A 27,230-nucleotide genomic window follows, 5' to 3' on the forward strand; every position below is an offset into this window, starting at 1 on the left:
CAGGAAAGGAGCTGTAACTTTTTTTATTGTCTTCCAACACCTCGGGTCCCCTCCCTCCCTACCCGCTCCCAGGGTAAGAGCATGTGCCCTCCAGGCTGTCTGAGGGCACCTGCCTGGCCTGGTTCTGGCCTCCTAGCTACCTGCAGAGGAATGACTGTGAGTGGGGCTGGGGAGACAGTGGGTACCACATTCCTCTCCCCTGGAAGAGCCTTGGTACCCACACAGGAAGAACTGAGCCCTCACCCTCTGACCCACCCCTTCTAGGCCTGTCAGGGCTGGAGCAGGAGAGTGGGGGTGGTCAGTCAGAGGTGGGGCAAGGCAGGCATCTGAAGGGAACGCAGGAATTCAGGTGGAGAGTGTGGCATCTCCTATGTGGAAGAGGAAAGAGATGGGACTAGCTCAGAAGCCCTCTGCACAGGCCAAGGTGGAGCTCGCTGAGATGGGGGAGAGCAGAAGATGAGGGACAGGTCGGGGGCACAGACCCAGGGCCAGCAGGTTGGAGGGAGAGGAATTTGGGTACAAATGGGGGTGTTCAGGAGAGATGAATGTGGTCCAGCGGTGGGAGGGAGGGAGGAGAAGCTCAGACAGGCAGGGATGTAGCAAGGTAGGAACAGCTGCCCGGAACCAAGTGGTTCCTGTTGACACCACAGGGCTACTTCCTCTTCTCAGCCCTGGCTGTGTGATCTCCTGCCTCCCCACTGCCCACCTCCAACACATCTCAGAACCAGCTTGACATCCCAAGTCCTGGAAAACCTGTGGGAGGTGTGTCTCAGCCCACCAGCTCCTAGGAGACACCTGGCCAGCCGGCTCGCCTCATTGACCTGTGCCCAGTCAGCTTTACTCACCCTCTACCAGCAGCCGTGTGTAGGCGCTGTCTTGGCCGGCCTGGCAGCAGTAGGTGCCCTGATCCTCAGGTCGAACGTCATGGATGACCAGGCTGTGGGTGGGGCCGTGGCTGCGCAGCTGATACTTGTCTCCCGGGCACAGCTCAGCCCCTTCCCGCAACCAGCACACTTGACCTCCCGGCCGGGACACTGTCACCTCCAGCACCGCCCGGCGACCGACCAGAACCGTCTTCTCGCGAGGGGGCCGGCGGAGCATCTGCAGAGGCAGTGCTGGGGGTGGAGAACGAGGGCTTATTAAGTTAATAGGGACACGCACGACCCCAGGAGAGACGCATCTTCCCTCCCGCTCTGGCCTCCATTCCTGATCTTAGATCTCTATGCCACCAGCCCATTTCTCTCTATCTTCAACCCCAAGTCTCCTCTTCCCCAGGAAACGCACTGCCCTCTGTGACCCGCCTCCGGAGAGTCTCTCGAGGAAGGGGTGGGGAGGCAGGTTTCCTCGGACCGATCGCCAGCCTGGCAGTTCCGGGGGAAACCGTGTTCACTCCTGGTCGTCCCTGCCCCAGGTCTTACCCTCCACCTCCAGTTGAGCCACGGACTGGGCGGGTCCCGCCTGGAAGCGGACCTCACCAGCGTCCTCGGCGCGTAGTTCGCTCAGCACCAATATGTGTTTCTTCCCTGGGGGTATAGGAGGCGCTAGCGAGGCCGGAGCCGCCTCTGGGGAGGGTGGGGGGATGAGGGTGGGGCCAGAGTAGGTCCCGGGGAAGAACTGGGATGCCGAGGGGAAAGAGGGGTGGTCCTGGACGGACTGAAGAGCTGGAGGTCAGGGAGAGGCGGAGAGACAGCTTCTGGGGCCGCAGGGCGGAACTCATCGGAGCTGGAGGTGGGCCTTTGGGCGGGGTCTGTCTGAGCCGGAGGAATGGGGCAGCGAGGGGGCCAGAGTGGGTAGAGAGTCGGCAGACCTTCCTGCCGGATGCGGACGCGGCCTCCGGGTCTCAGCGGGCGGCCTCCGAGCTCCCAGCTCCCAGCTGTCTCGACCTCCGACACGGTGCACTCGAACGTGGCTCCGTCGCCTTCCCGGGCCCTCACGGACCGCAACTCAGAGAGGACAGACACCTTGCGCTCTGGGGCGGAGCCAGGGGGCGTGAGGAGGGCGGGCCTGAAGGGGGCGGTACCAGATCCCGCCCACGCCACGCCCCCTCCTTAGAGGCAGCGTAGCGAGTCCCCTGGGCAAGTCCGGTCCGCAGCCCCGCCACCCACAGTAGAGCCCGGCCCGGGCAGCACCTGGTACCCACCGCGCACCACTAGGTGAACGGGCCCAGTTCGGGCCATCCCCACCACGCAGCTGTAGGTCCCTGCGTCCAAGGGGCTGCAGCGCCGCAGCTGGAGAAGGCGGCGCGTGCCGAGGGCCTGGAGCCTGAGCCGAGCGCTGGGGGTGAGCGGCTGCCCATCCTAGGGGCGGGGGTTGCAAAGGGTCGGGGTGAAAACTCGGCCGGGCACAAGCGGCCCCGGCCCTAGTAGGCGGCGGCGCCCTCTGTTGATACCTAACACTTTCGAGGCACGCTTATGCTACGGGGTAGGGCCCTCCCGCGCCTTCTGGGCCGCGCCAGGAGTCTCATTGTGACGGTGTCACCCTTTGGGGACATTTGGTCTGAGGAGGGGCGCCATGGACGCGGGAAGCCGAGAGTCATGTACCAATCATGTCAGCAATGTGTGTGGATTCTGGAATCAGGAAACCTGGATTCAAATATGAACTCTATGTCTGCCCTGGGGCAATACTTCACTCCACTGAACATCAGTCTCCTTAGAGATAACAAGATCATAAGACCTGCCTCATCGGGCTGCTATAAGGTTAGAGGCTTAAATGTAAAGTAAACCTTAGCACATGCCAGGCACATGGCTTACTGAGTAGTAGTTCTTTCTGTTGGGGCATTGTTACTGCTCTCATGATGCTGAGGTGGGCTGGGCTGGGGCTGGGCTCTGACCTTCTCCCAGGTGACATCAGCCAAGGTCTGGGAAAGTGCACACTCGAACGTAGCTGTGTCGCCCTCGGTCACTTCAAGGTCCTGGAGCCCCCGCACAATGGTCACTGGGGCCTCTGGGAGTGGGAGAAGGAGGACACACTTGGACACAGGGGTCACTGATGGGCACATTTAGACAAGGTGATCAACAGAGGCCACCGGTGAGTGGGGGGCATGCTGGAACAAGGGGTCCAAAGGGGATGCTGATCAGTGGGGGACACAGTGAGATCAGAGGGGTCAACAAGGCAGGAATGGCCAGCTGGGGATGGGTCACATTTAAGGTGGTCAGTGGGGGACATGGTGGGGCCAGAGTGGGAGAAATTGGAGCAGAGATGTCACCCAAAAGCAGGCATGGTCACACTGGCTGGAATGGACAGGAGACACTGGACAGTGAGGGACACCACGGGTTCAGAGGAGCAATGGGGGGACCCCAGAGTAGATGTGGTCAGTGGGGAACACACCAGGGCTGCAAGCAAGAGAAGGGGTCACTGAAGCGGAGTTGCCCACGGAGTCACTCTTTGGCACTGTTGGGGCTCAGTGACTAGAGGCCCACACTCAGGCAGGCAGAGAGAGCTGCAGCAGGCAGTGGTGGTCAGTGGGCTCACACAGGTAGGGCAGCCACCAGGGCCACATGTGGCGAGTCAGGGCATCACACTCTGGTAGGGAGGTCAGTGCGGGCCACACGGGTAGTGGGGTCAGTAGAATCACACCGGAGCAGTCAGCAGGCAGGCAGCAGTCCTAGAGGCCACACCTCTCACGGTGAGTCTGGCTGCACAGCGCAGTGTATCCGCAGTGAAGGAGATGCAGCCCGAGTCGGCCAGGCCCAGGCCGCTGAGGACCAGGTGGTGAGCGTGGCCCTCGGCCTGAATTTGGCACTTGGGCCCCGGCTGCAGCCGCACTCCACCCCGGGCCCATTCCCCAGTCACCCCCTCCTGGGACAGCTCCAGTTGGAAGGTGGCACTGCCCCCCTCGATGATGGTCACATCCTCCAGAGGTTGAAGCACCCTTAGCTGCTTTGCTAGTGGGGGGAGATGGGGAAAGAGGGGGAAATGAGGCCCTCCACATCTGGGCAGGGCTTTTGGGAGCTCCACACACCCCTTGGCTCTGTCTGCCTCTAACCCCTAATCTAGTAAGACCCTATGAACAAAGTTCAGAACCAGGGAGCAGGAAGAAGGGAGTGAAACCAGCCAGATGTGGGTGGAGAGAGGGGCTTACTGGGGTTAGGAGAGGGGACACATGAAGGGGGTGATGTGTGGTTGTGGGGTGAGGAGTTGGGGTGAAGGGTGCTGTGACACTGGAAGGAGCCCAGAATTTAAAATCAGACACAGCAGGACTAGACCCCAACTCTGCCACATAGTTTGCTATGGAACCTTTGGCAAACTGCTTGAACTCCCTGGGCCTCAGTTTCCCCAACTGTACGAGGATAATAGCCTTGAGACATGGGTTTGTTGTGATTGAATGAATGAAATAAATCAGAAGAGAATACACATCCCCACCAACAACCGTTTACCAAGTTGTGTGTGGGTATTTCTCATGTTATCCCGATTAAGTTTCTCAAAGACCCTTTTTAAAAGAAAACTTGGCTCAGAGAGGTTAAGTAATTTGCCTGAGGTCATACAGTTGATAGAGGGCTCCATCTTTGGGGTGGGGGTGCTATTGCTAACCATCCCTGCTTCTCAGATGGGCTCGTATATCCTGGGGCAGGTGACTGACGGATAAATATGGCAAGTCTTTCTGAAGTATAATATTTATGTTTATAGCAAAGCCAACTTGGACGTATGAAATGGAAACCAAAATCCACAGGGACTTCTACGGTAAATAGAAAACAGTAGAAAAAGAAGAGTTTTGTTTTGGGCAGGCTGCTTTGGGTCACGCTCCTGGGGGTCAGCCAGGGCTGACCTGCCTTGCTGGCGAGGGGCACTTTGGTGTTGGGGGGGGTGGTCTGAGGGGCCCTGGCCAGCCAGGAGAGGCTGCACCATGGGGAAAGGGAGGCGTTAGGAGAGGATGGGGCACTCACGCCTCACGCTGAGCCGGGCCAGGGTGCGGTCGTGGTGGCTCTCGCAGCCGTAGGTGCCCTGGTCGGCCAGCACAACGCAGTGGATGAAGAGGCGGTAGATGTGGCCGTCCTGGGCTGTGGACAGGCGGGAGTCAGGGGGCAGGGGCGCCCCACCTCGCATCCAGTGGACGGCCCCTGCCGCCCCCACGCGGCCGGTCTCCACTTCGAGGCACACGTCCTGGCCTTCCTCCGCCCGCACGTCCTGCAGCCGCCGCAGGAACAGCAGCTCCGTTTCTGGGCAGGAAGAGAGAGCGGACCATGGAGCCTGGTGGGCCGAACCCCGGCTCCCTCTTCTCAGGGACTGGTCTCCTAGCAGGGCCAGGGCTGGGAAAACAGGTTTAGGAACAGGACTTGTTTCGTCTCCATCAGGACCGAACCTCGAACGTGCAGCCGGGCACTTGTGGATGTGCCCCCAGCTCGGGCAGTCACAGTCCCTGCATCCTCGAGCCGGCAGCTTCGCACGGTCAGTGTGCGGCTTGACCCATTCTGGGTCATCTCTAGCTGGGGCCCTGGAGTGACAACGACCCCATTGCGCAGCCAAGTGATGTCGGCATCTGGTGGGGAGACTTCACACCGGAACGTGGCGTCATCCCCCTCATGGACAGTGAGTGGTGTCAGCTCCGAGATTAGCTTCACCAGCGGGGGTTCTGGGGGCAGAGGGCAGGATCAGACAGTGAGGGGGGCTGGGTCTTTCTACCGCCACCCTCCTCAGCCCCTCCTCATCCCCAGTAACAGGCTTTCACCCCCCAGTTATTAAACAGAATCTTCCTGAGGACCAGCTGTGTGTCAGTCATGAGCTGTTTTGAAGGACAAGATGTCAACTCCCTGCCTGCCACTCCTCACCACCTCGTCTCCATGCTGGCCGGGCACCCACCTTTCTGACTCCCTAATAAAGACAGATCATTTAGGACAGACCCTGTCAATCTCATTTAACTGTCACAATAGCCCTACAGGCCAAACGCTATCCTCCCTCTGGGGACCCGGGGCTCAGACAGTCTAAGCAACTTGCCAGTGTGTCACACAACTACTGGGAAGGAGACTTGAGACTGGAACCTGGGGGGTAGACTCCAGAGCCCTCTGCCCCTCCTTTTTGAGGATTCCTGGAAAGGGGAGCCCTGAGCCCTCATCCATGCGATAGCTGTGCATGCATTGGTGGGCAGCGAGGTGGGTGGGGGCGAATGGTGGGGGGTTGGCGTGAGGCCCTTAGTGGGGGGGCTGGGGCCCCAGGGGAGTGAGGACGGCACTGTTACCTTCCACGCTGACGAGGAAGATGCGGCTGTCCTGGGGCGTGTCGCACAGGTACTCCCCAGCGTCCCTGCTCCGTGCCCCCCGCACCCGCAGCACCTGCCTTGCCCCGTCCTGCTCCAGCTGCACCCGCCCCTGGCTGGCCAGGCGCTCCCCGTCCTTGTACCAGCGTACAGGGCCCCCTGGCCCGGAGAGGCGCACCGCCAGCTCTAGGTCCCCACCTGGGGTGCTGCGAACCCTCGTCTGGGCTGCCTCGGGGGCCACCACCCGCACGGGGGGCTCTGTGGGGTCAGGGCCGGGTGTCATTGGGAGGGAATGGCTCAAGGGCTGGGGAGGAGGGTGGTGGGAGGCCAGATTGGGAGAGGGACTGAGAGCCGTGGGGCAGGGGCCGGGGGCTGGGTGCACTAGAGAGGGGGAAGACTCAAGGGTTTAGGGGCGAGACTCTCAGGTTTCCTGCCCAGGGCTATACTCACCAGCCACTTGGACGGTGAAGCTGAGGCTGGGGGCCCCCGGTGCTGCCCCACACTGGCAGGTGTAGAGGCCTGCGTGGGCCAGGTCTGCAGCCCGGATGCAGAGGACGCGGCGGGGTCCTTCGGCTCGGAGCTCCAGGCCCTCGCCTGTTTGCACCGGCTTCCCGTTATGGCTCCAGAAGACCAGGGCACCAGCCCTGGACAGTTCACAGCTCAGCACCACTGGCTCCCCGGGGGCCACGCAGAGCGGGCCAGGGGCTGCCTCTGGGGCAAGGAACTGGACAGGGGGCTCTGGACAGAGGGTGGGTGTGTCAGCTCAGTGATGCCCCCCGCTCCCGCCTCCCAGACCCGGGCTGGCCAGGAGCACCCACCAGCCAGGCTGATGTTGAAGGTGACAGCTTCATCGCGAGTCTCACACACATACTCCCCGGCGTCCTCGGGCTGGGCGTGGGGCAGGGTCAGGGTGCGGGTGGGTCCCTCGGCACCCAGTTGCAGGGCATCCGATGCTTCCACCTCCAGCCCATCCTTGTACCAGCGCACCTGGGACCCAGCTGGGGCCACCTCGCAGCGCAGCTCCACGCGCCCCGGAGCCCTGAACTGCAGGTCCAGCGAGCGGGCTGCTGGGTGCACAATCCTCTCTGGAGGGGCTGGTGGGTGAACAGAGACAGAATCGGGTGGGTTCGGCCTCTACCTGTCTGACCACTGGTTTCTCAATCCTCTCCTTTTGCAGAGCAGCTCTTGGGAAATGGTACCACCTACAATCCGTAGGCACTTACTGTGTGCCAGGTGTCATGCTAAGGACACTACAGTTCTTTTCTCAGCTACTCCTGACACTCCCTATTTCTGCCTTCACTTTATAGATGAGGACCTGAAGCCTCTTTATAGGGAACTGACTTGCCCAGGGTTGCATGGACAGGAAGAGGTAGACCCACACTCACAGATCTAACCCTAATGCACAGCCCTCCCTACCCCTCCATTTCCTGTCCCTTTTTCCTGTTTTGCCTCTGAAGAACTGATCACCACCTGAAAAACCACCTGTTTCCCTTATTTGCTGTCTGTCTGCTCTCACAAGAAGGCAAGCTCCATAAAGACAGGTTTTCTCTCCTTCGTTCATTACCGAATCCCTCAGCATCAGAACAGTGCTGAGCAGATCAGTGTTTGTTGAATACACGAATGAATGAGCTCTCCCAATTGTTGGGCTCTCTCCACCAGGCCTCTGGCCACTGTCCTGACCTGGTTTGGGCAACTCAGGGCTCTCTGATGGCTGAGAATGAGGAGGCTGGGAGGGAGGGAAGCCTGGACAGGGGGAAAGTTGTGTGTGGCACACAGGGGTCCTGAAGGTGCAGGAACTGGGAGGGGTGGGTATCTGTCCCTCAGCCTCCTGCCTCTCTTCCTCTCCAAGGGGGTCTCGGAGACTGCCCACCTGTGACAGTGACAGTGTAGAAGGCTGAGTCGTCTCCGGCGTCGCATACGAACTCGCCCCCGTCCTGGGGCTGGGCGGCGGGCAGCACCAGGCGACGGTGGGGCCCGTCGCTCTCCAGCACCAGGGCCTCGCTTTCCTCCACCTCCAGCCCGTCCTTGTACCAGCGCACTGGGGCATCCTCCCGAGACAGCTCACACATCAGCACCACACACTCCAAGCTCACGGCCACCAAGGTCACCTCGTCCCGGGGGTATAGGATGCGCACTGGGGGTTCTGCAGAGTAGGGACAACCACAGGCTGTCACAGACTCACGGTCAGCCTCCCTGGAGCCGTCCGGCAGCATGAAATCCCGGTTGCCCAAATCGTTAAGAGTGATAAGGATAGTAATAGGTCCAAAATCAGTTCTCTGAAATCCCTGGGGCCACAAGTGTGCTGGAATGTGCTGGAACCATCCAGAATGCTTCCAATTCTAGAAATGGTGCATTTATCATATAGCACATACTCCCCCTCAGCCCCTACTGTGGACCCCCCAGAATCAATCATATTAACATCTCTGCAGTGTAACATATGGAGATACACCCTAAGCAGGATAATTTAAAAGTGCAAATAGCTTCACAGAGTTAAGCTCAGGTTTTACAGAAATAACTTTTAATACCAAACGTACAAAAAGCCTTTTGATTTTAAGTGTTTTCTTTCTTATTTTGGTTTCAGGATTGTGGATAAGGGATGGCAGATCTGTAATAGTATTGGTAAGTACTTATACATTGTTTGCTAAAGTTCTAGGACAGTTGTAAGCACTTTACACCCTGATAGCAATCCTAGGGAGTACGTACTGTTTTAAACTCATTTTGCAGATGAATAAACTGAGGCACAGAGTGGTTAAACAACTTCCTTATGGTCACAGCTGGCTACACCTACCTAGGGCAGGAGGAAAAACCACCATTCGATAAAGGGAAGCTCCTTATTGCAAAATTCAGACTTAAATTGAAGAAAGTTGGGAAAACCACTAGACCAATTCAGATATGACCTAAATCAAATCCCTTATGATTATACAGTGAAAGTGAGAAACAGATTCAAGGGATTAGATCTGATAGACAGAGTGCCTGAAGAACTATGGAGGGAGGTTTGCAACATTGTACAGGAGGCAGATCAAGACCATCCCCAAGAAAAAGAAATGCAAAAAGGCAAAATGCTTGTCTGAGGAGGCCTTACAAATAGCTGAGAAAAGAAGAAAAGCGAAAGGCAAAGGAAAAAAGGAAAGATATACCCATTTGAATGCAGATTTCCAAAGAATAGCAAGGAGAGAGAAGAAAACCTTCCTCAGTGATCAGTGCAAACAGAGGAAAACAATAGAATGGGAAAGACTAGAGATCTCTTCAAGAAAATTAGAGATACCAAGGGAACTTTTCATGCAAAGATGGGCACAATAAAGGACAGAAATGGTATGGATCTAACAGAAGCAGAAGATAATAAGAAGAGGTGGTAAGAATACACAGAAGAAAAATATTCATGACCCAGATAACCATGATGGTGTGATCACTCACCTAGAGCTAGACATCCTGGAATGCGAAGTCAAGTGGGCCTTAGGAAGCATCACTATGAACAAAGCTAGTGGAGGTAATGGAATTCCAGTTGAGCTACTTCAAATCCTAAAATATGATGCTATGAAAGTGCTGCACTCCATATGCCAGTAAATTTGGAAAACTCAGCAGTGGCCACAGGACTGGAAAAGGTCAGTTTTCATTCCAATCCCAAAGAAAGGCAAAGTCAAAGAATGTTCAAACTACCCCACAATTGCACTCATCTCACATGCTAGCAAGTGAAATCGCTGTTATGTCTGACTCTTTGCGACCCCGTGGACTGTAACCTACCAGGTTCCTCCATCCATGGGATTCTCCAGGCAAGAATACTGGAGTGGGTTGCCATTTCCTTCTCTAAGGGATCTTCCCGACCCAGGGATTGAACCTGGGTCTCCTGCCTTGTAGGCAGACGCTTTAACCTCTGAGCCACCAGGGAAGCCCCACATGCTAGCAAAGTAATGCTCAAAATTCTCCAAACCAGTACATGAACTGTGAACTTCCAGATGTTCAAGCTGGATTTTGCAAAGGCAGAGGAACTAGAGATCAAATTGCCAAAATCTGTTGGATCATCGAAAAAGCAAGAGAGTTCCAGAAAACATATACTTCTGCTTTATTGACTACACTAAAGCCTTTGACTGTGTGGATCACAACAAACTGTGGAAAATTCTTAAAGAGATGAGAATATCAGACCACCTTACCTGCTTAAGAAGCAATAGTTAGAAATGGACATGAAACAACAGACTGGTTCCACATTGGGAAAGGAGTACGTTAAGGTTGTATATTGTCACCCTGCTTATTTAACTTATATACAGAGTACATCATGCGAAATTCCAGGCTAGATAAAGCACAAGCTGGAATCAAGATTGCCGGGAGAAATATCAATAACCTCATATATGCAGATGACATCACCCTTATGGCAGGAAGTGAAGAAGAACTAAAGAGCCTCTTGATGAATGTGAAAGAAGACAGTGAAAAAGTTGGCTTAAAACTCAACATTCAGAAAATGAAGATCATGGCATCTGGACCCATCACTTCATGGCAAATAGATGGGGAAACAGTGGAAACAGTGAGAGATTTTATTTTCTTGGGCTCCAAAATCACTGCAGATGGTGACTGCAGTTATGAAATTAAAAGACGCTTGCTCCTTGGAAGAAAAGTTATGACCAACCTAGACAACATATTAAAAAGCAGAGACATTACTTTGTCAACAAAGGTCTGTCTAGTCAAGGCTATGGTTTTTCCAGTAGTCATGTATGGATGTGAGAGTTGGACTATAAAGAAAGCTGAGTGCCAAAGAATTGATGCTTTTGAACTGTAGTGTTGGAGAAGACTCTTGAGAATCCCTTGGACAGCAAGGAGATCCAACCAGTCAATCCTAAAGGAAATCAGTCCTGAATATTCATTGGAAGGACTGATGTTGAAGCTGAAACTCCAATACTTTGGCCACCTGATGAGAAGAACTGACTCATTTGAAAAGACCCTGATGCTGGGCAAGAATGAAGGCAGGAGGAGAAGGGGATGCCAGAGGATGAGATGGTTGGATGGCATCACCGACTCAGTGGACATGAGTTTGAGCAAGCTCCCGCAGTTGATGGACCAGGAAGCCTGGAGTGCTGCAGTCCATGGGGTCACAGAGTCGGACACAGCTGAGCGACTGAACTGAACTGACAGACTCTGCCAGTAGTGGTAGGGATTCCAAGCTAAGGCTTGTAGGAAACTCAGTAATGAATTTGCGTCTGTGCCTGAATTCCCTGGGGATGTTAAATGCCGATTCGAGTTCATCTCTAACTGCTCTGGAGTGGTCAGCCTTTCACAGAAAGGAGCGATGTCAATGTGGGAGGTGACAAGGGCTCTGAGCGCCGGGCTGCCCAGGCATCTACGCACCTTGGAGGTCTCCCCTAATCGTCTCCAAGACGCGGAAGTGCTCCTTCAGCATTCGGCACCCTAGTGGCTGGCTGGGGAACTGCTAGCTTCCCGGTCTAGGTCTTTGCAGTGGGGAGTATGGGCAGACATGCCCACCAGTGTACATCCAGCTCTTGCCTCTGCCTCCCTAACTGGGCTTGTTCTAATAGTCTGTATGATGCAGGTTGGTTCTCTGGGTCTACCAGCGCCATGAGATGTTGGAGTGTGGCTGCCTGAATGGTGGGGGAAGTGATGGAGGCAGTGGAGTGTAGATGGCATGCAGCCATGGGACTGGGGAGTCTGCAAGGCTATGGGACCTCAGCTTGGCATCAGACCTGATTCTCCTGGTCCACAGCCAAGGTGGTGTGTTGTGCGAACTTACCAGGAAGAATCTTGTGTTTTGTGGGGAGGCTAATTATGGGCTGGAATATGTGTGTCTGCAGCCATGATGTCTGGCTGGGGAGGGAGCGGTTGAAGGCAGCCACTACAGAACAGAATATGTGCAGAAAGGCCTTTTTGGCTTTGTGGCTTGTGTGTTTCAGGCTGTCCTATCTGGGATGCAGGGAGTTGGGAGGCCCTAAGTAGCTCAAATCTAGGCTGAAGCTTTGTTTCTAGAGCAGGTCAGTGGGGAGGGCAACCAGAAGGTGCCGGCATCGGGATGGTCGCTCCAGTGCAGCCGCTGGGTTCTTCAGTGCCATCCAGAGCCACCTGGTTTTATACTCCCCGCCCCGCTCAGGTACACACTGTGATCGGCGCCATGAGCTGCAGCCCCAAAGTTTCCGGCAATGAACCATCATTTCCGTAATCATCCTGTGCCTTCCTGCTTTGAACCTTGACCTCTGACCTTCAGTCCAAATCCAGACCCCCACTTAGCTAACTCAGCCCCTGCTCCAAATATCTGTTCTGAAGCTACTTCCTGCCTGCTAGCCAACCAGGTTAGCAGCCCCCAGCCCTGAGCTCTCACTGCACCTTACTGCGACACTCCCTCTAAGACTTAAGGTGTTTGGCTTTCCTGCCAGGCTATCCACTCCTGCAGGGATGCACGTGTGTCTGCGAGCTACCGAGTGTCCAGAGCCTGGCCCAGGACTGGCTCCTGCGGATGGCACAGTGACTCTCCCCGAAGCCCTCCCTGACCTCCTGTCCGGCTCTCTTGAGCCCTCTTTCCTCCACGGCACTTGTCACGAAGTGTCACCGTACATTTATTTGCGTGTTTATTGGTTAAACACAGGGGTCGCAAACTCAAATGCCCACAGGGGCCAGGCTGAAGCAGTCTAGGAAGGGGAGCAAAAAAGAACAGTGGGGGATGGGGGTGGGTGTGAAACAGAGGAATGTGGGCCCCGAATTATGGGGGCAGCTGCTACTCAGCGCCAGCTGTTCGTCGCCAAGGGGGGAAGCGGGACCAGAGGCGCCGGGTCTTCGGCTTTTTCAAGAGGATGCATAACTCCGGGTTGTTATTGGAACTGTCCTGACTTTGGTATGACTCTGCAGGCCAAACACAACACACCTGTGGGCTGTATGAGGCCCGAGGGACTGCCGGTTTGCGACCCCTGGTTAACGGCTGCACCCACCCCACCCCCAGCTAGACCGGCACCTGTCTGAGAGCAGGGACCTTATATGCAATAAGCATCAGTGACCCACAGCACCTGGCCTGACACATATAGACTGCTCAGTAAGTGAGCTGGTGGAGCACAGCTATTCCTGGCTTGGGCGCTGGGGAGGAGCCTGCTTCCTCCAATAGTGACCCCCGGATCTTCTGGGCAGGGACCACCCCCCACCACCACCTCCTGCACCTGCAGCCCCTCCTCCCTGCCCCCAGTGTGCTAGCTAGGGGCTATGTGGCCAGCTCCCCAAGGGCTCAGGGCAGTCCTCTGATGACCCCGGGGGTGGGGGGTGGACCCACACCTGTGACGGTGACCGTGAATGAGGCGGATTCGTCATCGATTTCACACAAGTACTCGCCCGAGTCCTCCAGCTGAACGGCGGGCAGCACCAGGCGGCGCACTGTGTCCTCCTTCTGTAGGAGCAGCGCAGGACTCTCCACCACCTCCTCGCCATCCTTGGTCCAGCGCACCTCGGCCCAGGGCCGGCACAGCTCGCAGGTCAGCACCACGCGCTCCAGGCGCACGGCCGCCACGTACACCTTGCCGCTGGGGTACACGATCCACGAGGAGACGTCTGCAGGACACGACACAGCCGTGGCTGGGCATCTGGGGCTGGGGCCGAGGTGCCCGGCCACCTTGCCTGATTCACGCCTGTTCCCTACTCCTGGAAAGGACCAGGGCTCACAGCGGCTCAGATGGTTACTCAAAGCTAACCGTGACATGACCACAAAGCACAGCAGGGGTGTAGCGGCACGGTGGGGACCGTGGTGTCAGCCTCGCCTGTGGAAACTCTCCCCATTCTCTGGGTGGGGACAGGGCTATACGAAGTGTGAGGTTGGGGAGAGGAGAGTTGGGTGCCCAGACGGAGCTGAGGTCTCCCACAGGAGACTTTTAACCCCTCTAGTGCTCGGGTCTCCTCACCCCACACTACCCTAAGGCTCCCCTCGGAGGGCCTTCAGGAGAATAGAGAAGGTGGGCTTCCCTCTGCCATGTAGCTATGACTAGTGCGCTTATGACAATGCATTTTCTGCAGTGGCTGAACCTCAGCGTGCAGACCATGGGTTGGGGGGAAAGGGTGGGGTGTGATCGGCTGGGGGGGGTTGGGAATGGTGGCCCAGGAGTGTGCCGGCTGTCCAGGCGGGAGGAGGGCACAGCTGCCCCATCCCGTGGCCTGCCTGGAGCCCCACCTGTGATGGTCACGGTGAAGTAGGCGCGCTCGTCTCCAGCGACACACTGGAACTCGCCCCCGACGGAAGGCTGGGCGGAGGGCAGCACAAGGCGGCGGTGGGGCCCTTCACTCTCCAGCAGCACGAAGTCACTCTCCTCCACCTCCTGTCCGTCCTTGAACCAGTGCACAGGAGCGTCCTCCCGGTCCACCTCACAGGTCAGCATGACACACTCAGAGGTTATGGCGTGCACAAACACATGCTCCCGGGGGGCCACGATGTGCACTGGGGGGTCTGGAGGGAGCAGAGATGGGGTCACACCGACACCCACACATGGAACACCTGAGTCCATGGTGGTGGGTGAGGTGTCACAGGTCAGTATTGCCGATCCTGTGGACAGGCCTGGGAGTCCCCAGAGGATCCAAGGGTGCTGGGTGGGGGGAACACAGAGGGCCTTTGTCTAGGCTGAGAGGAGGTCATTGCTTGCTTTGGCTTTTACCAGGAAGCCCGTGGTGGGCTGGCCCCAGGACAGGGAGGAGGTGGGAGGTGGGAATGACTCAGTGCTGTCACCTTGGGGCAACACCCCCTACAGGTAGTGAGTTCCCCATCACAGGGCACATTCACGCAGGGGCAAAGGACCTTTTGGCAATGGGGCCATAACAGGATTTCCACTCAAAGTGAGAAGACTGAGCTGGTTCAGTGGTTCCAGAGTTGTCCTCCTAGAGTGGATCTCAAAGCTTTGTCCTGGATATTCGGGCTCTGGAGGCCTGGGGTTGGGGTGGGGGGTGGGGAGAGGCTACGCACTAATAATAGGTTTCCTGATATTAGTCTCTGAAGCAGCCAGAACATGGACTGGCTTCCAAGAACCTCTGGACCACTGCACCTAAAGCTTTCCTTTGACCCTGACCTCCTGCGGCGTGGGATAAGCAGTCCTGGGTGTGAACCCAGGTAGCGTAGTTGCTGGCTGTGTGATTGTGAGCAACTTGCATAACCTCTCTGAGTCTCCGCTACTTCATCCATGAGTGGAGATATACTGGCTCTCATGTAGCCTTGAATGTTGAATGAAAGTGTACATTTCAAGTATCCAGCACAGGGCTTGGCTAGCAAGTGCCTAACAAATGCTAGCTCCCACCTCCCCTGCCCTTCATTGATTTGAGGTCCCCTCACATCCCTCCCAGCAGAGGGTATATGAGGGCCAAGTGTGCTGGAGGGTGGTGTGGGGGCAGCGTGATCTGCAAACATGTCCCCTGGCCCCCTAGGCCCTCCCTGGAAGGGACCCTCAAGCGGGCAGAGCAGGGGATGGGGTAGGATTGGCATAGCCCCCTGGGTCAGCCTCGGCTGGGGGAGCCTAGGCTGCCTCAGTCCCTGACCTTGGACGGTGACGCTGAAGAAGGCTGAGATGCCTTCTGTCCTGCACTCGAACTCGCCGCTGTCCTGGACCTGGGCCTCGGGCAGGATTAGGCGGTGTTTGCGCCCGTCCATCTTCACCACCAGTGACTCGCTCTCCTCCACCTGCTGCCCATCCTTGTACCAGCTCGCTGGGAAGTCCACCCGGGAGAGCTCACAGGTCAGTACCACCCGATCGGAGGTTGTAAAGGTCAGCGACACCTTGTCCTGGGGGCTCAGGATGTGCACGGGACTCTCTGCGTGGGGAGAGGTGTGGTCATGGGTAGCGCCCTGGTTGTGCTCTGCTTACCCAGTGAGCGCCCCACTGCAGGGCATGTGCTGGGGGAGGGGGCTGGGCACATCAGGCTAGATGACTGTTGTGATGCATTTGTTGGTTTTAAAAATTCTTTTTGTGCTTACACACCAACTCTCAAGAGCAGTGGTTTTAGTGTGCATAAGAATTCCCAGAAAGCCTACTGAAAATGCAGATTCCTAGGCTTTGCCCCTCCCCCTGCCCCAGCATGCAAGGGTCAAAGAATCTGCATTATAAACCAGCCCTCAGCATGACTCTGACATTGGTGAAAGTGTTAGTCACTCAGCCTTGTCTGATTCTTTGCAACCCCATGGACTTCTCCAGGAAAGAATGCTGGAGTGGGTTGCCATTCCCTTCTCCAAGGGAGATTCTTGACCCTTCCTGAGCTGATCGAATCCAGGTCTCCATCATTGCGGGCAGATTCTTTACCGCCTGAATCACCAGGAAAGCCCAATGTTAGTGAAAGATTAGTTGCTCAGTTGTGTGTCTGACTCTTTGAGACCCCATGGGCTGTAGCTTGCCAGGCTAATCTGTCCATGGAATTCTCCAGGCAAGAAGGAGTGGGTTGCCATTTCTTTCTCCAGGGGTTCTTCCCAACCTAGGGATTGAACCCAGGTCTCCTGCATTGCAGATAGATTCTTTACCATGTGAACCTGGGTTGTATTTTAGTAATGCTGCTCTCTTTGTGGGTATTTCTTACTTGGATCTCCTCCTGGGCTGCTGCGAGCTAACTGCCTCCAGGCCCTGTGCGTGGACACTGAGGAATTCTGTGACTGGCCTTACAAATTCCAGCAATGGTGCAAATGCCAGTGCATTCCCTGAACTTTCAGACTCCTGCCAAGAACTCATCCTCAAGGAGGCCTCATTCCCTCTCCTCTCCTCTTTCCTCAGGGTGGCAGAGTGCAATACTGCAGCCAGACCGCCTGCGTTCATAATCCAGCACTAGCACTTCTCAGTTTTGTGACTTCGGGCAAGTCACTGGACCTGTGTCTGTTTCCCCATCTGTAATGGGGATGACAAAAGAACACATCCCGTAGGGCTGTTGAGAAAGTGAAAGAAGTGAAAGTGAAGTCGCTCGGTCGTGTCCGACTCTTTGCGACCCCGTGGGCTGTAGTCCACCAGGCTCCTCTGTCCATGGATTTTCCAGGCAAGAATACTGGAGTGGGTTGCCATTTCCGTCTCCAGGAGATCTTCCCGACCCAGGGATTGAACCCAGGTCTCCCACATTGTAGGCAGACGCTTTACCATCTGAGCCACCAGGGAAGATTTAGGGCTGTTGAGCAGTCTGTGCTAATTAATATATGTAAAGCAATTAGGATTGTGCCTGGCACACAGGAAGTGACTCAGATAGTGTTAGCCATCACATGGTAGGGCAGGAAGTGGTCAGGGACTAGGGGCCAAGGTCTGTGTCTTTAAGATGACAAACATGACCGAATTCTGCAAACCACAAAGTACCCCTAGAGAATTTGGATATGATGCTGGTGAAAATAACAAGGAATCTCCTATACGGGCTTCTCTGGTGGCTCAGACGGTAAAGAATCCGCCTGCAATGCAGGAGACCTGGGTTTGATCCCTGGGTAGGGAAGATCCCCTGGAGGAAAGTATGGCAGCCCACACCATGGAATCCCCATGGACAGAGGAGCCTGTCAGGGTCGCAGAGTCGGACACGACTGAGCGACTAAGCACGGGTTGAAATTGGACTTCTGGATCCCTGAGTGCTCTATCTGAGCTCACCTAGGATGCTCCTGACTCCTGGCTCAGATGTGAGAAGCACGAATAGCGTGTGCCTCATTTTGCTAACGGGACTTCTATGTCTTGACCCTATCTGCTCACCATGGTCCCCACCAGTACCAACCTTGGATGGTGAGGGCAGCTGAGTCCTGCACACCTGGGCAGCTGAAGCCGATCAGGGCCCCACTGTCCTGATGCCGGACGGCCTGCAGGATGAGCCTGTGCTGCAGGCCATGCTGTTCCACCCGGTACCGCAGGGGCCCCGGCCCCACCTGGCCCTCTGGCTCGTTACTCTTGAGCTCCTCCCCGTTAAGGAACCAGGTGCCCTGGATGACGGTGGAGAGATCCAGGGAGAAGACGGCGTCTTCCCCATCATACACCTGCACCTCCTCCAGACCAGCCACCAGGCGAGCTGTGGGCACTGAGACAGGGACAGAGCACGGCCATCAGAACCAGGGGGCTGGCAGAGGGCACAGACTGGCAGGTAGATGGCATATAGCTAGAGAGAGGGGGGAGCGCAGGGGAAGGGAGGAAGAGTGATGGGGAGGGCACAACTTTAGGTACAGCCACTGACAGCCTGGGCTGACAGGACCAACTCACCCAGGTGAGCAGACCCATGGAACACCACGTGCGGGCTGCGGCCGTGTTCACTGACGGTGCAGACTCGGAAGCGGTAGTCACCCTCGGTCGGCACGCAGTCCCCGGGCACCTCCACGGCCCCGGCTTTCTCAATGCTGAAGCACTGTACCCAGTCTTCCGAGCCCACCTCCTGCCGCTCCAGCCGGTAGATGAAGGGGGTCTCGGGGGTGGGGTCTGGAGGCTTCCAGGTGAGCAGGACCGTGTTCCTGTGGCCCTTGAACATCTCAGCCAACACTGGGGGTCCTGGGGGATTGTGCTTGATGCCTGAGACAGAGGCAGGGTTTGCATCCGAGCCCTGTTCCAGCCTCCCACATCCCTGGGACCTAAAGTCAACTTTGCCAACCCAGACTCTGTCATCTGGTCACCCTCCTGCCCTGACCGTCCTGTCCAGCCCTTAAGGAGGTTGCCTAGGGGCTTTGGGGCCCTCACATTTGACTCTAAGCAGAGTGGTGGTCCGGGAGTTGCCCAGACTGAAGGTGACCTCCCCAGCATCTTCTCGGGTGACCCCTGGAAGGACCAGGGCGTGCATGTGGCCTGAGCTGCTCTGACAGGTGGCCGGCAGGTCCTCTCCGTCGCGACTCCAGCGTCCCTCCACCCCAGCCTCGCGTGTCTCCACCAGCAGCACCGCGTTTTCGCCCTCAAAAACGTCGAGCTTCCGGGGCAGCCGCTTCAGGATGGGCCCTGAGACAGGGATGGGAGATTATCAGCCCGTGGACTGGGCACCGGCCTGCCTCTGTCTCGGCCTCCCCCATCCCCGCCACCGGCCAGCCGACCTTTGACTGTCACGTTGGCCACGGTGCGCACACGGCCGCGCATCTCGCACAGGTAGACGCCGTCGTCGTCCGCCTTCAGCCTGTGGATGATGAGGCGGCGGACCGTGCCCTCCTCGATTTGCTCGTACTTGCGGCAGGGCAGTAGTCGCTGGTCCTCGCGGAACCAGGCAGTGGGAATGCGAGAGTTGGGGACTTTACACTCCAGCACCGCAATTCCATGCTCTCGGCCCTCCACGTCCTGCAGCGGCCTAGAGAAGCGGAGGCGGGGCTCTGTGGAGAAGAGAGAGACCAGAGAAGGCTCTGGAGAGGGCCCCGACCGGGAGAAAGACCCTCCTCTGTCACCCACTGCCTAAACCCATGGTAGCTCAGGCCATTTGCTCTTCTCCCAGAGCTAGTAGCGTTGTATACTCAGAGAAATCCTCAGAAGGGAAGTCAGATGACCCGAATTCTCGTTGACCCTAACACATCACCCTGATCAAGGCCATTTTCACGATGCTGGGCCGCAGTTTCTTTATTTGTAAAGCAGAGAAAGGGATAGAAGGGCTTGGGGCCGTTATCAGGGATTTTCAAAATGTTCTGTGGGGCCCCTCATGGGCACCACACACAATTCTGTAAGGGTTTGAGTTGAACTTCATTTTGAAAGTACTTCAACCACTTTTAAAACTGAATTTTACAAAAAGAAAGCATGATGACAGAAACGGCCAGTGGGGTCACTTGGGCCGCTAGGGGAACGGCCGCCTTGTCACTTGGCTCTGGGAATCTCGGCCTTCGTCCTGGACTTTTCTGTCCTCAGGGGGTGAGAGTTCAGCTCCGCCTGGCTGGTTTGTGCACATCAAACTGTACCCAAGAGGCCACCAGCCGTGGTACAGGTGCCACATGCTTGACTGCGTGCCAGGACAGACTCGGGAGATTTGCCAACTATTTTTCTCTGAGGGAAAGAGTTGGGTAATAACTAGTGAAGGTATTATGCCGTGAGTTGCGATGAACTCCTATTATGGGCAGCTTTAACTTCCAATGTGAATTTGGCGTGTTTTTCACCCCTGACTTTTCTAGTTATGAGCAATGTAGTGTTTATTAAATACCATTGGGGGCTCAACTTTGAAATATAAATTTCCTCTCCTTCACTTTCTTCTTCTTGCAAACCCGGAGAGCAGTCTAATGACAGAATAGTCAAAAATTGGGGGGCATTTTTTTTGCCCTCAAGTTTTCTCCCTTTGGTGTGAATCGGGAGTTTGTCAGTGTGACACCTGAAGCTACGCTTTCCCCATGGGGCTCAAAAGCTAGACCCAGTTATGAATGGTTAAAATGTGTGTGCTTAATAAGACAGATCCCTTGTTCTCATTGACTGACTTCATAAATATATGTTACAAATTTGGATTTAGAAATTTACACCCATAAAATGATTCTTTTATATAATACACTGGGGCCCCAATGGGGTTTCCACTGGGGAATGGGTGGTGAGATAACAAAACCCCATTGGGGAATGGGTGGTGAGAGAACAAAGAGGCTGAAAAACACTGAACTACAAGAGTTGTAGGTCCCTTTGGGTCATTCAGTCATTCCTTAAAGGCCTTTATGGAAGAGTGGTTTTCCACCATCTGCCTCAGAATCATTTGGAGAGCTTGCTAAGAAGTTCCTGGAGCATACCTTGGAGACGTACTAAACGCGAATCCCTGGGGGATGGGAGGGAGGGAGGTGGGAAATGGCATTTTAATATTCAGCCTCCCTTACTCCTCGCTGTCTTCTAGGCACTGAGTGGGGCTGGAGTTAGTGGGGTCAGGGAGGGCGCTGGAGGCCCCTCGCCCCGGCCGCCCCTGGCCCCGGCCGCCCGGGGGCGCCGTGGTACCTTTCACGTGCAGCTGCACCGCACTGAGCGTCTGGCCCGCCGAATTGCGCGCGGCGCACACGTAGAGCCCACGGTCCTTGGCCTGGCAGTACAGCACCTTGAGCACAAAGCCGCCGTCTCGGTCGCGGTACATGAGGCGGCGGCGATCGGGGAGCAGCGGGCGGCCCTCCCAGTGCCATTCAATTTCTGGCTCCGGCTTGCCCATCACGTAGCAGCGGAACTTTGCGTGCTTGCCCTCGTTCACCCAGAAGGTCTTGGGCGCGCACTTAAGCGGCTCCACCACGGGCGTGGGGGCCTCGTCGGGGTCCTCGGGCGGGCTCTCGGGGGTCTGCTGCACCTGCAGCAGCGCCCCGGCCCGCGCGTGGCCGTGGGCGTTGCGGGCGTGGCACACGTAGACGCCCGAGTCGGGCAGCCGAGCCGCCAGGATGCGAAGCGCCAGGCTCGCGCCCGCGCCCGCGCCCGCGCCCGCGCGGCCCGGCTCGAGGGAGAAGTGGCTGCTGTCCCACACTTCGTCCAGCGCCATCCCATCCTTCTCCCAGTAGAGCGTGGGCGCGGGGAGGCCCCCCACCTGGCACTCCAGCACCACCTCCGCCCCCCGCAGCACCCACTGGGACCGGGGCCCCGTCAGGAACACCGGGGCGCCCTCTCCGGCTCCGGGCGGCGGCAGCGGGCGCTCGGCGAGCTGGGGCTCGGGCTCGTGGGCCGGCGGCTCCAGCACGGTGACGGCAGCTGCCGCGTAGGCCTCTCCGGCCGAGTTGCGGGCGCGGCACACGTAGACCCCAGCGTCGGTGGGCAGCGCCCCGCTCAGCAGCAGGCAGTGCTCGGCGCCGTCTACCGGGAAGCTCAGGCGATCGGAGGCCGCCAGCTGCTGCCCGCCCTTCTCCCACACGACAGTGGGCGGCGGCTCCCCCAGCACCACGCACTTGAGCTCGGCCTCCGCGCCACTTACCACCCGCACGGGCCGCGGGAAGCGCAGGAAGCACGGGGGGCTCCCCTGATCCCCCGAGCCCGCCTTCATCGTGGCGGCGCAAGGGCAGGCCGGGAGCGGCGGCGGGAGCCCGGGAGGCGGGGCGCGTCCGGGGACTGGGCTCCGGGACCCGCGGGGCTCTCTGCTGTCCGCCCGCTCCCGGCTCGCCTCCTTACCCTCCGCCCGGAGCTGCTGCTCTGCGGCTGCGGCGGCGATTCCCGGGCCGGGGGCCCAGGGCTCAGGGGGGAGTCCTTCCTGTTTGCCTCTCCAGCAAGGGGCCCCGCAGCCTCCCCTGCCTGCGGCCTGGCTTCCTGCTCCGGAGAGCCGGCCTTCCCAGCCCCCTCCCACAGCCAGGGCCTCTTTCCCCTCCTCCCTCCCACCTCCAGCCGCCAGGTCCCCAGCAGTCCGCCAGAATCGGGCCTGAGTGACAGAGAAGCCTGCAGCTGCCAATCCCAAAAATATTCTCTGATGACACAGCTGGAGAACAAGAGCCCAGACCAGCTCCTCCAGGCTAAGTTTAGAGCAGGCGGGACCCCTGCCCCCCGCCCTAACCCCAGTTCTAGCCCCCGCCCCGGCCCTTCCCCCTAGGACTGGCCCAGCAGCTGCTGGGTTGAAAAGGGCCCCAGGAGGTTCGAGGGGCTGGCTTGCTCTGTCTCCCTGACAAATAACGCTTTTTAGACCTGGCAGACCCCCAGTTAACAGGCTCCTGTCCCATCTGGTGTCACCTCTGTGCTGGGTTGTGACACTGTGTGACTCTGTGTGTGTGGAGAGCGAGGGTTTGTATGTGTGGTTTAGGTCACTTGGGGTGAAAGCCCTCTCCAGCCCCTCCCCCACATTCCTGGCGGGAGTGGGAGATAAGGCTCAGGGCCACAGACATCTGCGTCAGAGATAGGAGGTCTCAATGCCATGGGCAGGGGCAACTCGACTGCGGGGCGTGGGAAGGGCTGGGGAAGACTGGGGTGAGAAGGGTAGAAGAGGGCGGTGGTGGGATGGGGAGGGTGGAGTGGGGAGGCCCTGGGCAGACCCTGGCAGAAGGGGCACAGGGCAGGGTGTGGGTTCCCAGTGGGCAGGGCCAGGGGAGCTATGTGGCTTCAGCTGCTCCTCTTGCTGCTGGCCCCTCAGGGCGGGCATGGCTGTCATGGGCTGGAGCTGGACCGGGAACTTGTCCTGGCCAAGGTGAGGGCCCTGTTTCTGGATGCCTTGGGGCCCCCACCGGTGACTGGGGAAGGTGGAGATCCTGGAGTCAGGCGTCTGCACCGAAGGCATGCCGTGGGGGGCTTCATGCGCAGGGGCTCTGAGCCCGAGGACCAAGATGTCTCCCAGGCCATCCTTTTTCCGGCTGCAGGTAATGAGGGTGGGGTACTGGCACCTTGACTCTGACAAAGAGTGTGGTGTAGCCTGGGTTCGGGAGCTAGGCAGGTTGGGTTGAATCCCAGACCTGACACTCAGCTGACTTTGCAATAATGGACCAGTTACTAAACCTTCCTGAGCCTCTTGTCTCCTCATCTGTGAAAAGTGCCATAACGCCTACATTTCAGGATCGAGTGAGATGGTATATCCAGAGTGCCCGGTTCATAGGAGCCATTTGCGAGATAGTCGTCTGGGAGGCCGAGGGTGTCTAGGGACAGAGAGATCCGGGCGTGTGCCCCTTCCTGCCATCTTTCCTCCTACCTTTGCTTTTGCTCCCTGCTCCAAACATTGTTTCTTTAGCCTCAGACAGCTGAGACTTGAGAAGATATCAGGGATGCGGGAGAACAGTTAGTTGGGAAATTAACCTACCTTCCCTTGAATTCTCTTCTCATCTCCCCAGTCAGTTGCACTGACTCAGTGAGTAAAGCCCTTCACTGGCTGGACCTTTTTGTAACCTGGCTCACTTTTCTCTCAGAGAGGATGCTCTGCCTCCCTGTGCTTCGGGCCCCAGGCAGCACAGTGAATGTGGCTTTAGGATCAGGCAGAATCCCAGCCTGGGCACTTAGTTTAAGGGCTTTTCATCTGGCTCAGATGGTTAAACATTTGTCTGCAATGTGGGAGACCCAGGTTCAATCCCTGGGTTGGGAAGGTCCCCTGCAGAAGGGAATGGCAACCCACTCCAGTATTCTTGCCTGGAGAATCCCATGGACAGAAGAGGCTGGTAGATGGGGTCACAAAGAGTCAGACATGACTGAGCGACTAACACTTCTCATCTGCAAAATGGGTCAGTTGTTGTGAGGTTTATAGTGAGATGTTCCACGTAACAGTACAGCCCCAATTGCTAGTTCTTTAACTCCTGCTGGTTCGTGACTGTTTGATGCAGTCTATATACTTGTCAGGGTAAGTATGCCAACTGCATTTTCTTAGAAAGCACTGTCCTTGATTCTGAGCTGAATCCTTTCTCCTCTGCCCCATCCCCTTCCTCCTCCTTCTTGGTGTTAACCTTTATAGAGTGGAATTATTTTAAAGGGTTTCTCATGCAGTATTTCTGACATGAGTAATATAACAAATGCCTGTGTACATAGCATTCAAGGTACCATTTCATAGTATCAGGTAAAAATTTAAATAGAAACTAACAAGTCTAAGCAATGGTGAAGGGAGAGAGTGCAGGGCATCTTACACATCACTGATGGGAATATTAATTGGTAAAACCACTTCAGAGAGAAGTTGGCAGTGGCTGGCATTTTTGAAGTCTTTTAATGCTGAAGTAACACATGGGGATTTTCCTAAAGGAAATCAGTCCTGAATATTCATTGGAAGGACTGATGCTGAAGCTGAAATTCCAATACTTTGGCTACCTGATGCGAAGAACTGATTCATTTGAAAAGACCCTGATGCTGGGAAAGATTGAAGGCGGGAGGAGAAGGGGACGACAGAGGATGAGATGGTTGGATGGTATCACCGATCCAATGGACATGAATTTGAGTAAACTCCAGAAATTGGTGATGGACAGGGAGGCCTAGTGTGCTGCAGTCCACGGGGCCGCAGAGTCGGACACGACTGAGCGACTGAACTGAAGGGAACTGAACACGTGGCGGGGGGGGCCTCTGTTAGTTCCCTGAAGATTGGGGAGGGTCCTGGCCTCTGGCAGAGTACTTCACGTGGCGCCTGGCAGGCTTGTGAGTGGCAGCCAGATCCCTCCTGCTGAGGGGGAGGGGTCCCAGGTTTTGCCGATGGGGGCTGCCCTTTCCCTTCCCTCTGCCCCCTGCAGGTGCCAGCTGCGGGGATGAGCCAGATGCTGGAGAGGCTGAGGAGGGCCTCTTCACGTATGTGTTCCAGCCATCCCAGCACACACGCAGCCGCCAGGTGACTTCGGCCCAGCTGTGGTTCCACACAGGACTGGACAGACAGGAGACCGCTGCCGCCAACAGCTCTGAGCCCCTGCTTGGCCTGCTGGTACTGACATCCGGGGGTCCCATGCCTGTGCCCATGTCGCTGGGCCAGGCCCCCCCTCGCTGGGCTGTCCTGCACCTGGCCACCTCCGCCTTCCCTCTGCTGACCCATCCTGTCCTGGCGCTCCTGCTGCGTTGTCCTCTCTGTTCCTGCTCCACTCGGCCCGAAGCCACCCCCTTCCTGGTGGCCCACACACGGGCCAAGCCGCCCAGTGGAGGGGAGAGGGCCCGGCGCTCCACGCCCCCACTGCCCTGGCCTTGGTCTCCCGCTGCGCTGCGCCTGCTGCAGAGGCCTCCAGAGGAGCCTGCCGCCCATGCCGACTGCCACAGAGCCGCCCTCAATATCTCCTTCCAGGAGCTGGGCTGGGACCGGTGGATAGTGCACCCTCCCAGTTTCATCTTCTACTACTGTCATGGGGGGTGTGGGCTGTCCCCCCCACAGGACCTGCCCCTGCCGGTCCCCGGGGTGCCTCCTACCCCTGTCCAGCCCCTCTCTCTGGTCCCAGGGGCCCAGCCCTGTTGCGCTGCCCTCCCGGGAACCATGAGGCCCCTACACGTCCGCACCACCTCGGATGGAGGTTACTCTTTTAAGTATGAGATGGTGCCCAACCTTCTCACCCAGCACTGTGCTTGCATCTAAGGGAATCCCGCTGTGACAATAAATGACATAGTGCATATGACTTGGTGTGTCTTCTCAGGCTTCTCTGATAAGTGTTTTTGTCGGGGAGCATGGGATTGTGGGGTCTCAGGTCACTCAGCCTCACTTGATCCAGGAGATGGGGGTTTGCCAGCAGTAATTGGATGTGTATCTGGTGGGAAGATACCATGCTTGGGGAGGACAAATAGGTGCTGTCAGCTCAGGAAAGCGACTCTGGAGCCAGAACTGGCCCTCGTACAAGTTGGCCCTGATGTGTCAACTGGGTGGTCTGCCATGCACACCTCATAGTGCCTATGCCCAAGTGTCATAACCACCGCCACTCTGCCCTAGCTGATGGACACCTAGCTCAAGGTCAGGTGATTTATAGAATGGCCAGAGATTATGGCTTTGGGGGCCCCACTGAGACAGATGTTCAGAGCTGTCCAGGCGTTTCCTGTGCCTGGGATGTGGGTGACATTTGAGGGCTGGGGACACTTTACTGAGGGGTACAGGGTTCTCTACTAGGCCAGTTAGCAGTGTTGCTAGGGAAGTATCACATATCTGAGACAGAGAGAAGTGAGTGCCACAGAGTAACTTTCACAAAGCTAAGGGTATTCTTTTTAAATGACTGCCCTGTATTCTAAAGTTATCCTTCATGTGTGTGTGTCAAAGTGTCATTTCTTTTATGATATTATGGTGACGGTAGATAGCAGTGTTTTTTTTTTTTTTAATGTGTTTGTTTTCAGATTTTTACTTAACAAAATTAAAACTTGGCAATTCGAATTTGGATCCTAAGATTTTTCTTTGTAATTTTGCTGCTGAAATCTGTGAAATCTCAAAATCTGAAATCCTAAAGTCTGGGAGTCACTGGTCTGGGCCTCCTCTTCCAGAGTCTCCAAGGCCTTTGATTCCACTAGCTTAGCAAGTGAGGAAGAAATGTCCACCCCTACCTAAGAGGGGCCAACAGTGACTAAGAAAATCTGTGTCCACTCCTGGCCATGAGACCAAGAGCAGGAGACTTCGGAGATTTTCCCTGTTCCCAGTGGTAATCATTAGAGACACTGAATAATCTTCATTCAGAGTCCATTTGAACAGAAAATTCAACTCAAACTGGCTTAAACCAAAGAAATAAAATTAAAAAACCCCAGTAGCCTATGACAAGTCCACAAGCACAGCTGACTAAATTACAGCTCGATTCGGGGCTCAAAGATGCTCCCAGGATTCAGCTATAGGCTCCAAATCCCCTGGGTGGGCTCCATCTCGTCTA

At 56.6% G+C, this 27,230-nt stretch overlaps 2 protein-coding genes across 7 annotated transcripts; one reads left to right on the top strand and one right to left on the bottom strand.

Annotated features, from left to right (window-relative positions):
- Positions 1 to 30: 30 nt before the first annotated feature.
- OBSL1 (obscurin like cytoskeletal adaptor 1) lies at positions 31 to 22,505 on the bottom strand. 6 transcript variants are annotated; one of them, XM_070772863.1, is made up of 21 exons: positions 20,998 to 22,505; positions 19,152 to 19,421; positions 18,808 to 19,059; positions 18,340 to 18,642; positions 17,864 to 18,160; positions 15,680 to 15,952; positions 14,331 to 14,603; positions 13,445 to 13,717; positions 8,061 to 8,333; positions 7,009 to 7,284; positions 6,641 to 6,928; positions 6,173 to 6,448; positions 5,300 to 5,569; positions 4,884 to 5,156; positions 3,618 to 3,884; positions 2,831 to 2,943; positions 2,141 to 2,297; positions 1,808 to 1,969; positions 1,419 to 1,523; positions 846 to 1,115; positions 31 to 368 (listed from the first exon to the last, which is right to left on the bottom strand). In XM_070772863.1, the coding sequence occupies exons 1-21, from the start codon at positions 22,013 to 22,015 to the stop codon at positions 346 to 348; spliced, it is 5,712 nt and encodes a 1,903-aa protein (XP_070628964.1). In that variant the 5' UTR covers positions 22,016 to 22,505; the 3' UTR covers positions 31 to 345. The 6 variants fall into 6 exon arrangements, 5 of the variants coding, with proteins under 5 accessions (XP_070628964.1, XP_070628966.1, XP_019833012.2 ...); XM_070772865.1 differs by lacking the exon at positions 1,419 to 1,523; XM_019977453.2 differs by lacking the exon at positions 3,618 to 3,884 and having other exon boundaries at positions 32 to 368; positions 20,998 to 22,504.
- A 455-nt stretch (positions 22,506 to 22,960) lies between these two features.
- Positions 22,961 to 26,006, top strand: INHA (inhibin subunit alpha). Its single transcript, XM_019977505.2, has 2 exons — positions 22,961 to 23,309; positions 25,146 to 26,006. The coding sequence occupies exons 1-2, from the start codon at positions 23,048 to 23,050 to the stop codon at positions 25,964 to 25,966; spliced, it is 1,083 nt and encodes a 360-aa protein (XP_019833064.1). The 5' UTR covers positions 22,961 to 23,047; the 3' UTR covers positions 25,967 to 26,006.
- The last annotated feature ends 1,224 nt before the right edge of the window (positions 26,007 to 27,230 follow it).

Source organism: Bos indicus, chromosome 2 (assembly GCF_029378745.1).
Source record: "Bos indicus isolate NIAB-ARS_2022 breed Sahiwal x Tharparkar chromosome 2, NIAB-ARS_B.indTharparkar_mat_pri_1.0, whole genome shotgun sequence".
In the NCBI taxonomy this organism is placed as follows: domain Eukaryota; kingdom Metazoa; phylum Chordata; class Mammalia; order Artiodactyla; family Bovidae; genus Bos; species Bos indicus.

Bases quoted from the DNA above. Each gene is read 5' to 3' on its own strand.
- INHA (XM_019977505.2), top strand. From the start codon at position 23,048: ATGTGGCTTCAGCTGCTCCTCTTGCTGCTGGCCCCTCAGGGCGGGCAT. The intron at 23,310-25,145 runs GTAATGAGGGTG...TGCCCCCTGCAG, and splicing joins CATCCTTTTTCCGGCTGCAG to GTGCCAGCTGCGGGGATGAG.
- OBSL1 (XM_070772863.1), bottom strand. From the start codon at position 22,015: ATGAAGGCGGGCTCGGGGGATCAGGGGAGCCCCCCGTGCTTCCTGCGC. The intron at 6,449-6,640 runs GTGAGTATAGCC...CTGACCCCACAG, and splicing joins CTTCACCGTCCAAGTGGCTG to AGCCCCCCGTGCGGGTGGTG. The intron at 1,116-1,418 runs GTAAGACCTGGG...CTCCACCCCCAG, and splicing joins GGCTCAACTGGAGGTGGAGG to CACTGCCTCTGCAGATGCTC.